Source organism: Tupaia chinensis, unplaced genomic scaffold, assembly GCF_000334495.1.
Source record: "Tupaia chinensis unplaced genomic scaffold, TupChi_1.0 Scaffold000646_1, whole genome shotgun sequence".
In the NCBI taxonomy this organism is placed as follows: domain Eukaryota; kingdom Metazoa; phylum Chordata; class Mammalia; order Scandentia; family Tupaiidae; genus Tupaia; species Tupaia belangeri.
Window position 1 is genome coordinate 624,762 of NW_006160167.1, and position 12,174 is coordinate 636,935.

The following is a 12,174-nucleotide window of genomic DNA, read 5'->3' on the forward strand; positions in this document are numbered from 1 at the left end:
TGACTGCTGTATTAAGTTTACTGTGTGTACAGGAGGTATAGTCGAGGGTCTCGAACTTCAGTTTGATTCTTCATTTGGTGCCTTTTGATTAACCAGAGCCCTGTTTGGCTTTGAGTCAAGCATATGGATTGGAGTTCTGTGGATTATTTCAGGATTTAGAAGTACATTTTATTTCGCGTACAGCCCTTTCAAAAGCCAAGTTAAATCACAAAATCCTCAGACAACCACCAGCATTGAACATTCAGCTTTAGTTAACTTTTGGGGACTCCATTTCTATAACAGTAAGACCCTGGCAAAGGAAGAGGCAACACACAGTAAGTGTGCCCACTGACAGGCAGCCCTCAGGCCATCGGGAGCATTACTGTAAGGGGGACTGCTGGGTAGGTCGGTATTTGCGGTATTTGCGTGCTTGCTTCTCTGGGCTGTGTTGACTGACTTTCCTAATCTATTTAGCAGATTGAAGTTCCAGAACAGGGGAAAAGTATAAAATGCCACGTTCCACAAAGCCAGGTCTGTGAGTAAAATTATATAATTGATCCATTACAATTTTGATAACTCTGCCCTTCCCCCCTCTTTAACCAAAGTCACTCCACTTCCAAGAAGAAGCCCAGATTCTGTTTCTCAGAAGCTCCTTTGTGTAGGTTGGGACACTGAAGTGTAGTGTTAATGTTTTTATTATAGCATTTAGCAGAGCTAAGAAGACTTATCCTTTACTTGGTTTCTTCTCCATTCTATGCACTTTTTTCAAAAATCCTTGTTCTAGTTTGTAAATTAGATCTAGTATATTCTAGTTTCACAGCTTTTCTGCAGGGGCCTCTGTATAAGATAACTTTTAAATGTATAAAATGCTGTTTTGAACATTTAGGTCTGCTGTACAGATAACAATAATAGGAAAAGATCATAATTGACCTTTTGGAGCAGTCTTTATTACCAGGCACTGTTCTAAGCTCTCTACTGTAAGTTAACTCGTCCATCCTCTCCACTACTCCCCGAGTCCGTAGAGGAAACTAAGGCACAGAGAGGTTGAATGACTTGCTCAGTAGCTAAATGACAGCTGTGCAGTAAGCAATGGTGGAGGGAAGCAGGCAGTCCGACTCTGGAGCTGTGTCCTTCACTGCCTTGCCATTTCTTCCTTTCTATGTCCACACCCTAATGTGGGTCAGTGAAACCAAGGTGTCCTTGAAATGGCATTGTGGTGGACTTTGTTATTGATCCAGCTCCTGCCATAGGGTCTAGTGTGTATAAAAATGGCCAAAGTGTATAAAAACAGTATTTTTCAATATGTAATAAGGTTCCTTCTTGAGTGAATAAGCCAAGAAAAGCAGAGATGTTTATGCAAGCTTTCTCTTTCACAAGATTTCTGGCTGGTTAGCTTAGAGACAGAAGGTAAGACCTCTACCACTTGCTGACTATGCGGCTTCAGACAGATCAAAACCTTAAATGTGCCTCAGGGATGTCTGAAGTGCTTTTCAAAAGGCAGATTTCTGGGCCTCACCCCCAAAGATTGACGCAGCTGATCTGGGGCGAGGGCCTTGGAAACACCATTTACAACAAGCATTTTAATAAGACACACTGCTCCAAGCTTCGATGTCTTTATTTACAAAACGTACATGGTAATCACTCTATTGTCTCTGTTTATTTTCTTAAAGTTTATTTATTTATATACTTTTTGAGTGAGACAGAGAAAGACCCACAGAGACAGAGAGACAGCACACCCAACAGAGTCTTGATGCCACAATCCACTTCCAGCCTTTAAGCCAGCCCCAGATCACAAGGGGCCAGTTTAACAAAAAAATTTAAAACTGTTTCTAACATGCCATCAGGACTGGAACCATTGTCCTGGGAAAGTGATTCCCTAAGTGTGGTCCCCAGACCACCAGTGTCAGTGTCACAAGGGACTATTAAAAATTCAAATTCTCAGGCTCCAAACCTGCTGGATCAGAAACTCTGAGGGAGGTGCCTAATCTGTGTTTAGCTCTCTAGATGAACCTGATGTGTGTTCAGATTTGAGAGCCACTGCCCTAGAACACCAGACAGTGCAACACCGAGTACATGGATGCTAACTCAGTTGTTCTCTTGGGTGAGCGTAATTCTAAAATAGGCAAACCTACCTCATGCTCTGAGCACGCCAGTATGTCAAAAGGGGACCTGTTGTTCAGCTGTATTGAACTGCAATTTATAGATTTAGTAAACCTTCATCTATGAGGGAGCTTCAAAAGTTCATTAAAAAATAGGGACCAGCAGTTAGTGTAATGGCTATGTCGCTGGACTCCCACGTGATCTACCACGGTTCGAATCCCAGACCCCGTGGCTTAAACTCACACCAGGCACGTGTGTGTGCATGCCCAAGATCCCAAGAGGAGAGTAGAGGAGAAGGGATTACTGCATGGCCATCTGGGGGGTGATTTCTTGCTTTCTGTCTCTCTGTCTCTCTCTGTCTGTCTGGTGAGCACACGCGCCCTATAACAAAAACCTCTAAAACAAACAAACAAAAAAGAACTACTAAAAAAAAGGTCATTAAAAAATAGAACATGTTAATAAACTCATATTTTAATGAGTTTATTTGGCAGCAAAAACATTTTTAAATTCATGTATGGATTTTTCATAATGCACAGTTTCATGAACTTTTTGAAGCTCCCTCATCAAGTCTTTCTGAACCAGGTGCTATTATAATTAAATGCTTTGGTTATCTTATTTAATTCCCGTAACAACCAAGGTACTATTATTATCCTTGGTTTTCAGCCTAGGAAATGAAACAGAAAAATTAAGTAATATGCCCAAGGTCATGCAGCTAGTAATGGCAGAGCCAATATCTGAACCCAAACAGCCTTCTTTGTGTTTAACAAATTTTATTTGTTCCTTTAACTACTCGGCTATGGGGCCTCTCCATGAAGACACATCCATCCTAGAAAAAAAGTATATTTTAGTCCATCAGCCATCAATGTGCCCACATAGATTTTTCCACAAGAGTCAAGGCCCACTCTTCATGACCCTGTCTGACATTTCGTAAATATTGAAGATGAACTGAAAGTTTGTGGTTACTATAACTCCTTAAAATATTTTTAGTAAGGATAATACTTTGTGAATGTTTATATTTGTATGAGGTGTACACTCTCGATTTTGGAAAAAGTTAAAAATTGAAAGTCACATGACTTTAAGAGAAGGTGAAAGAGACAGACTGGCAGAGCTAAGTGTTACCGGAATGATCTCCAGGGCCCAGAAAGGTGCTCAGGATACGTCTTCCTCAGCTAAACAGCAGGGGGCACCCTCCTCAACCCTAGCAGCTATTCACACAAAAGCTTCTACAAAATAAAACCATTTAAAATAACTTTTGCTTAAACAAATGTAACCTTTCTGCTCCCCTTTTGATATTGGTTTAATTTTTCTGGCTCTTTTATTTTTATTGTTATGGGAAATATTTTTTTCTCATTTACATTCCTGACCCTGTTTACTTCACAGCAGAAATACTATTCTAGCTTTCTACCAAGAAAAAGCAAGATTGAGACAGCTGAAGGTAACTGTGTTTTTGGGACCATAAAGGAAGAAGATCTTTGAAGAGAAGTCTCACATTTTAAAATGTTCTCTGAGGCTATCTCAAGATGGCGCAAGAGCTTGAGCTTTAAAGGTGGACTCCCTACCATCAATGAAAGAAGTTTGACCTCTTTTCCTCCCCCTGCCCCTTCCCTCCTTTTTTCTTTTTTTTTTTTTGCATTAAGATAGACTGTTGTCATCAAGATGACTGCAGAAGTCTATGCAAATCTCAAGATTAAAAAGAACTATTAATAGAAACAAAGTCACAGAGTTGCCTTTAATGGTTCAGAAATGACAAGTGGCAAGTTTGAATCAACTAATTTGAAGCTCATTCTACATTTTTCCCTAAAATAGATGTTTGCATGGCTTCATGAAGTCTTTTTCATGTTCTGATAATACATGAATGAAAGGCTCATTATAAAATATTATAAATGCATTTCTTAAAATGTGACTCATCAGCAAAGGAAAATCATGGCTCTAAGAAGTAAAATCAAAGGAAGCTGGACTTCTCTGATCTGTCCACTCAGCCAGGGCAGGAGATGATGAAGGACTCGTTTGTTTCCTTACAGAATAAGGAGCCCACTGCTATGGATGTACTCAAAGTATTAGGTCGTCGGGAAAGTCATGACATGTTTTTCTATATTTTTCTATACAGAAATCCGTCATGACTTTCCCAGCCACCCAATAATTGCTTGCCTGGTTTTGTTTCTCCACTATTGTAATTGTATTCTGCCCTTAGAATATTAAATTCTGTTCTATAATCATGTTATTTTTTAATGTTTTTATATTGGAAAGCACTAGGCTCTGCCGTTGATGTCCAATACCTTGTAAGTCTCCTAGCTCTTAAGAGATGTATACTTTCTCGGGAACCAGCAGTTAGCATAATGGCTATGTCGCTGGACTCCCATGTAGTCAACCACAGTTCGCGTCCCGGACCCGGTGGCTTAAAACTCATGCCGGGCACGTGTGCGTGCGTGCCCAAGATCCCAAGAGGAGAATGGAGGAAAAGGGATTGCGGCGTGACCATCCTCCCTGGAGGGTGATTTCTTGCTTTCTGTCTCTTTGTCTCTCTCTGTCTGTCTGGCGAGTGCACGCGCCCTATAGCAAAAACCTCTCCAAAAAAAAAGAAAATAAAAAAAAGAGATGTATACTTTCTTATTCGATTTTTTTCTTATCCAGTTTCAGTTATCTCATGGTAATTAATGTAATTAGGTATAGAATTAAGATCTTAATAGGAGAGGAACAGAAGATTCTAAATCATGTCATTAGAAAAAGTATAATATTCTAATGTTCTTGTCTAACTGGCTTGTCTGACCAATTATACAATAAATATGAAATGTATTCTAGTGAATATAGAATTTACTGATGAAAATTCTGTGAATGATTTTTTTGAAATGTATGGTCTATTAAAACTCTATAATAGTTATATCCAAAGACAAAATTATAATAATTTAAAGAAGTAAATTGGCTTTATTTGCAATTGAAAATCAGGCAACACTTCATAAAATAGAATACGTATTCCAAGGAGTTGCACAGAAGAGACTACCTTTACAAACGGAGAAGGGCACTAGAGAACAGAAACAAAGAACAAAAGGCAGATCGGTTATTTTGAAGTTTCTTTTCATAGAAGGCTTAAAGCAGAGGAAACTTCCAATTACCTTACATAGACTGGAATCTCCTGTTTTTAGGAAAACCTGGTTGGGTTGGGAGTCCATATACTTTCTTAAAGTTTCAGTTTGATGAGGTGACATTTTTAGCATAAGCGATTCCATTTTGGTGTTTTGGGGTCTAGTACAAGTGCTTAGTCCAAGACAGTGGGCTCCTACAATTTTTATTTAACATTTATAAATAATATGTATAGCCATAACTTCCAGTATTTTAAGGTTCTGTATTTATATTTTAGGCTATAGTAAGATAGTTTGCAGAGGAAATCACAAATATCCCAAATCTTCCATTGTAAATGTATTAATGGATTAGGATCATTTTCAGATTAAAATAGGAGCTTCTCTACTATTTTGCTGATTTAAGAACAATCAAGGTCTCTCTCTCTCACTCTTTTTTTTTTTTTTTTCCCTTCGGGTTTTTGCCATAGAGTACATAGACTTGCCAGAGAGAGACAGAGGAAGACTGTGAGAGGGAAAGTGAAAAATCACCCTCTCGGGGGAATACCATGCTGCTCCCTTCTCCTCCATTCTCCTCCTGAGATTTTGGGCAGCCATGCATGCTCATGTACCAGGAGTGAGTCTCAAGCTGCCAAATCTAAGACTCGAACCATGGCCAGCCATGTGAGAGTACAGCACTTTAACCACCACACCACTTGCTAGCCTGGTCTCCCTCTTTTTAAAAGCAAACACGTATGCAACGCAAAGGGCTAGTGTCCACACGAGGACTACAAAGAGAATATTTGTATTCGAGGCAAGAAGACACGTGCACTAAATTGAAAATATGTGTTTACTGTCTTCGTGAGTGAAAAATAGTTTAATGTTGTCAATTTCATATGTTTCAACTTGATACATAAGAAGGTAATCCCAGACAATGTGTAGCTATGCTGAAAGTATAATGTGAACCTATGTGACAAAGTTGGGGCCATCAGGAGAGCCCAGATAGCAAGAGAAATGTTGAAGAACAGGGATTGGGGTGGAGGGGAAGGACAGAAAAAGGGAAGGACAGACAAGATGGGAGGAGTATGCTTTTAGGTAACAATGAGCAAACCTGCTCTGTGCTAGCAACGTTTTAGGTGAAGGGAGTTAGAAGATAAAGCTGAGAGGTCAGAGGGGTCAGTGTACGTGCATATTCTAACACAATACCTCTGTAATAATGTAAGCAGAGCAGTTCATCTCTTATTTGAGGATGGCGAAAATGGAAGCAATGTATTTAAGAGTTTTTGTTTCGGGACCAGCAGATGGTGTGATGGCTACATCACTGGTTTCCCATATAGTCGACTGTGGTTCAAGTCCTGGACCTGGTGGCTTAAACTCACACCGGACACGTGTGCATACATGCCCAAGATCCTGAGAGGAGAATGGAGGAGAAACTGAGGTAGAAGCAAACAAAATTGAAAACTTACTTTGGAAGATGGCACATTCCCCAGTAGTTGTGTGAGAGAAGGAGCTATGAGCCCCCTTGGGGATTACTGGGCCTATTTTTATCTAGAAGGCGTTTGGGAATTTGAATTACTTCTGGGTTAAAACACTTGATCATTGGGTGAAAAGTCTGAATCTTAGCTGCTAAATTGGTCTTCCCCTACTTAGGTCCTTGGAAAAGATGGCCAGTGAGACTTTCAGCTCTCCTTCTCTCTACCTACCACAGTAGTTCCTTGAAGTGACAACCTCACACAGGGCCTCAGTACTGGAGAAGATACCAGCCAGCAGTGGGTATGAAGTTTTATAAAGTAGGCCACCATTGATTTTCTTCAAGTACTTCCTAAGGAGTATGGCATGGCTTTGGAAATGACCAATATATGCTTTTTCACCTATAGATTCTCACCTCATATACCTGTAAAAAAGGCTCCCTGTCAGCCATGTTTTCTCCTGATGCATCTCCATTCACCAGTATCACATTTCTTTACTTTTAGATGTGTGTTTGTGTTCTAGTTTCTGTGTACACTCTCCAAATAATTAGAATAAGTCATTTGTTCATAGGCAAACATATTTTGGTCTGAAAATTTCACAAAAATAATAATGAGAAAAAAGGCAGAACTGATTAAATGATTGCTAGGCCCCACAGTCTGAGGCTCTGTGGGCCCTAAGGAGGGAAGCATGTGCAGCTTTGTTTGAAAAGCTGATGTCTTCCTCAGAACTGGGCCTTGGCCCATGTTAGTGTGTGGTGAGCTTACAGCTTGCACGCATCCCCATACAGACAATAAATCAAATTTTATGTAAAACATTTTAGTTGGAAATTGTTTAAGATCACCTTCAGGATCAGCAGGAGGCGTGGTGGTTATGGCACTGGACTCCCACACAGGTGATCCTGATTTGAGTCCCAGAGTTGGAGGCTAAAAAAATCACTCCAGGCATATGTGTGTACATGCCCAAAATCTCAGGAAGAGAATGGAAGAGAAGGGACTGTGATGTGGCTATCCCCCTGGTGGGTGATATCTCACTCTCCCTCTCTCTGTTTCTCTCTGGTGAGTGCATGCCCGCTACAGTAAAACCTTACAAAAAAATTAAACAAAACAAAGATCACCTTCAAAGTAAATTTGAGAAGAGTTAAGTGATCTTAATTTGTGGAGAGCCAAATAGGTTCCAAGCTTTGGTGGGAAAACATCAGTGAGTGGCCAAAATAATCCTAAAATACAAAACAAATGAAAACCGCAGAAGAAAACTCAGCAACAGAGGTAACTCCACTTCCCCACTTGCTGTTTAGTTCTCTATCCTCCTTCAGCATACATACTGGGGCCTGCCAGGCAGCGGAGGGGTTGTTCTGTGTCAACCTAGGATTGTGGAAGATGGAGTGGAGAGTACTTCTTTCCTTCACAGGGTGATCTCATTCCTGTCATTGGTGACCAAAGTAAAATGACAAGGAAAGGTATGTTTTGCTCTTATACAAAAATAAGACATGTTAGAACAACTAGAGCTTACCAACTATTCCTTACAAGATAGCTTTTCAGTCTTATAATTGTACCCCCCACACACACACACATTTTTTATTGAGGTATGCTTGAACTTTGCTTAAAGGCTGCTTTCTAATAGCCAAGGGCCAACCAGGTGGCATGGTAGTTAACTTTGTGGTTTGAGTCCCAGACCCGGCAACTTGAGAAACATGCCGAGTGCATGTGCATGTGCATGTGCATGTGTATGTGCATGTGTGCCCAGAATCCCGAAGAGAATGGAGGATTAGGGATTGTGGCATGATCATCCCTCCTGGGAGGGGGTTGCTTTATCACTTTCTCTCTCTCTCTCTCTCTCTCTCTCTCTCTCTCACTCTTTCAGTGAGCCCAGTGCTCTATAGCAACTTCTAAAAAAATAGCCAACAATTTTATTCTTATGAAATAAGTCTTTCATGTAACAATTTTCCAGATAAAAATTAGAGCTATAGGAAAGTACATGCAGTCGTTGATGGGTTTGGGTCTTTGGTCTAGCCCTAACCCATGTACTTTTTTTGTTGGGCAAATCTTTAGCAAACTAGATGGGTCGTACTTGTGTGATACTGAAAGCTGACATTCAGTTGATGTATAGGCACTCTAGTGATTTTATACTCCTTCACTGAATGTGTTTCTTTCCCAGAAATGTGGGAATGCAGCGTTGGCTGTATTTCCTGATGGGTTTTCCATCTGTCCACATGAGCACATATTTGATGGGTTCCGGGTTGCAATACTTGTCCAGGATTGTCTCCAATGGAGACACTTGGAGCAACAGGCTGAAACTGGGACGTGTGAGTTGGCTTCATTGGGGACTTGAATGCTCTTATTCTTACTATTGATAGAAACTGGTTCCAGCAGAATTTCTGGGGAAATACTCTTTGTAATAAGGTGTAGCATGTAGAGGAAGAGTTGATGGAAATCTATTTTACCTGGTCTCAATCAAGGGAAGTTCGGAACTTGATTTTCCACAGAACGAAAATGAGTAAAGCAAATGAAATGGCAGTTGTTAAACTTGTGTGTGGGAACTTCAAACGTTCTGGAAAATGTGTGCTATGAAAAACTATTTGTACATTTCAAAATTTTTTTGCACCAAAATAAACTTGTATTTTAGTTCAATTTTTCCACAAATGTTTTGAAGTAACCTAGTAAGTATTTTGAAAGTCAACCATCTGGAGTTAAGTACTTTTCAAAAATCAACAAATTGATTCCTAGATATTGCCTCACAACAGGTGACAGGGCATCAACCTTCCCAGAGGCACACTGGCCAACAAGTAAACCTACTTATGCACAAAGGGGAAGTGAGTCCACTCCCGATGATTTGTGTAACACCATGTTAAGCAAGAAAACAGTAAGATTGTAGACCAGGGTTTATTTTCATGTATTTACTGAATATGTATCACAGTGGTTAACACCAAGATTCTTACAGATAAGTGGATTCATATCAATAATGTACTGTAAGTTTCTCTTTTGCAATTAACTATGGGTTGTTTGTGTCATAGGTGTTCTCTTAGCACCTTTTCCTTATCTCATCTCTTTTTTTCTTTTCTTTGTCAAAATGGAAACAAAGATGTCTTGCGGCCCAGGAGTTCACAATGAAGATAGGCTAAAGAACTCTTAGGTGGTGAATTCACTGTAGTAAGTCTTAAAACTTCACTGCCCTATTCCAAATTCCCTTACCTTGACTGTAAAAAAATCCTGCTGGATGATTAACAATACAAAAAAGCAACTAACACACAAAAAACAACTAACTGCATTTTTAAAAAAAATGCTAGAGAGTTCATGCATGCACATGATAGAGAAAAAGCACCTCCACATGGGCCAGGTCATGTTGCAATCCTTTTTCCTCCAATTCCCATCCCATTAGGATCCTGCGCATGCATGTTCAACCTGGTTTATCATTTATGTAAACAGGCCCTGGTGGCCCTGTGGCACGTGGTTTAAGATCCAGTTCCCATCTGAACACTGCCTAACCACTGTGGGACTGAGCCAGTCCTTTTTTTTATTTTTAAATATATCTTGGGAGGTAAAAGACATGTAAAAATTATTCCTTAGATTTTTAAGAAATAAAAATAATTTACAGTCTTTGTTACGTCTTCTCATTGTTTACCCTGAAAGAACTGCATAGGCAAAGAGAAACTTGTATTACTCATCCACCTTTTCTTTTCCCTATAAAAATGTCAAAACGTTCCTTTCTTGGTGATCAGGAGTTGCTATGGTTTTAATGTTTGTGTCCCTCCACATTCATATGTTGGAACTTAACCCACGAAGTGATAGTATTAAGAGGTGGAGCCTTTTGAGAAGTAATTAAGTCAAAAAGACTCCATTCTCATGAGGGATTAGTTCAATAGGGTTAACAAAGATGAAGGAAGTACCTGAGTAGTGCTCTTTGCCCTTCTACTCGTCCATGAGAGGACACAGCAAGAAGGTACCATCTCAGAAGCATAGCGCAAGTTCTGACCAAACCTGCTGACACCAAGATCTTAGACTTCCCAGCTTCCAGAACTATTGGAAATAAATTTCTATTACTTAAAAATTACTCAGTCTGTGGCATTTTGTTATAGCAGAATCAACGAGCTAAGACAGGAGTGTAAGTCCAAAAGATGTGTTGGTCCACTTGTATTTGCAGAAGTACAATTGCCAGGATATGGCTATATCCTCAGAAATCAGCGTAGAATAGCCTCAGGCTTACTCTGTCATTGACATGACAATCTCGTAAAGGTAGACATAAAACCATAAGATCTGTATTTTAGGAGGAGGAGAGAAAAAAGGACATGTACTTTACTTCTGTCTGAATTATTGCCAGGAGTTTGAGATTAATGTGAGAGTTAAGATCTTCTAAGCCTAAAATTTCAGTTCAATTTGAGTCTCCAGAGTGAGCTAATACTTCATTCTGGAGTTAAAGCGAACCCTTTAACAACAGGTTGCCGAAGTCTTCTAAGCTGCTCATTACCTGGACTGAGCAGACATCCTAGGGCCTTTTGAGACCAGAATGATCTCTTTTCTTTTCCTTTGCCCGGACTTAACAAATCCTGGCCTAGTCTCTAAGGAGTGGGGATTTTAAAGAGTTAAAAAGGAAACCGAGAACCAAAATGGAATGGGGAAAACGCAAAGTTAGCTTGGACTATGTGTTTTTTCTGGTATTATCTTCTGTTGCCTTTCCTTGGCTGCGTCTGAGAAAATTTATAAACCTTCCAGAGTTTCTGGCACTTGTTTTAAAGAATAAAATAAATGACCAAATATGTAGACATCATCGTTTCTTATGCACTTAGGAAAGTTTATATTGACTTTTTTAAAAATGATATACAATAGTGCTCTTTGGGAGATAATTTCTTTACAGCTTTGACATCCAAATTGTCACATATTCCAAATAAGATTTTATTTTCAAATGCCTTTTTTTTTTTTTTTAAGGATCTGGTGGGCATACATATAACTCCTCATCAAAGAGCCCTTGTAACCTGGGTGCCCAAATTACAGAATCAAGGTAGTCCAATTTTGCACAGTGATGGTACAGACTGCTCATAAATGCTTAACCTAAGAAGGGAACTCAAAAGTGATGCATAAAATGTTGTCCAGTTGGGAACTAGCAGTTAGTGTAATGGCTATGTCGCTGGACTCCCACGTAGTCGACCACGGTTTGTGTCCTGGACCCGGTGGCTTAAAACTCACGCCGGGCGCGTGTGCGTGCGTGCCCAAGATCCCGAGAGGAGAATGGAGGAGAAGGGATTGCGGCGTGACCATGCCCCCTGGGGGGTGATTTCTCGCTTTCTGTCTCTATGTCTCTCTCTGTCTCTCTGGTAAGCATATGCGCCCTATAGTGAAAACCTCTCCAAAAATAAAAAATAAAACCAAAATCAAAAACAAAATGTTGTCCAGTTGTTGCTGTTGTTGTTTTTTAAAATACTTGAGTGCTTGATTTTCAAAAGAGAGGACCAGTCCAAGGATAAGGCAGTTGTATCCCAGATGCCAACAAAGCTGTTCAAGTCCTGGGCCCAGCAAACAGAGGGAGAAATGGAGAATGGCCTGCAGTGTGAGCATGCTCCATGGAGGATGTTCTCTCACCT

At 40.0% G+C, this 12,174-nt stretch overlaps 1 protein-coding gene across 1 annotated transcript in view; it reads left to right on the forward strand.

Moving 5' to 3' along the window:
* SNX31 (sorting nexin 31) overlaps positions 1-3,673 on the forward strand; it is a 73,667-nt gene extending 69,994 nt beyond the window's left edge. Inside the window, exons 13-14 of the mRNA XM_027776228.1 lie at positions 454-510; positions 3,463-3,673. Coding sequence (XP_027632029.1) covers positions 454-510; positions 3,463-3,555 — 150 coding nt within the window. The 3' untranslated portion in view covers positions 3,556-3,673. The remainder of the gene's footprint in view (positions 1-453; positions 511-3,462) is intronic.
* The last annotated feature ends 8,501 nt before the right edge of the window (positions 3,674-12,174 follow it).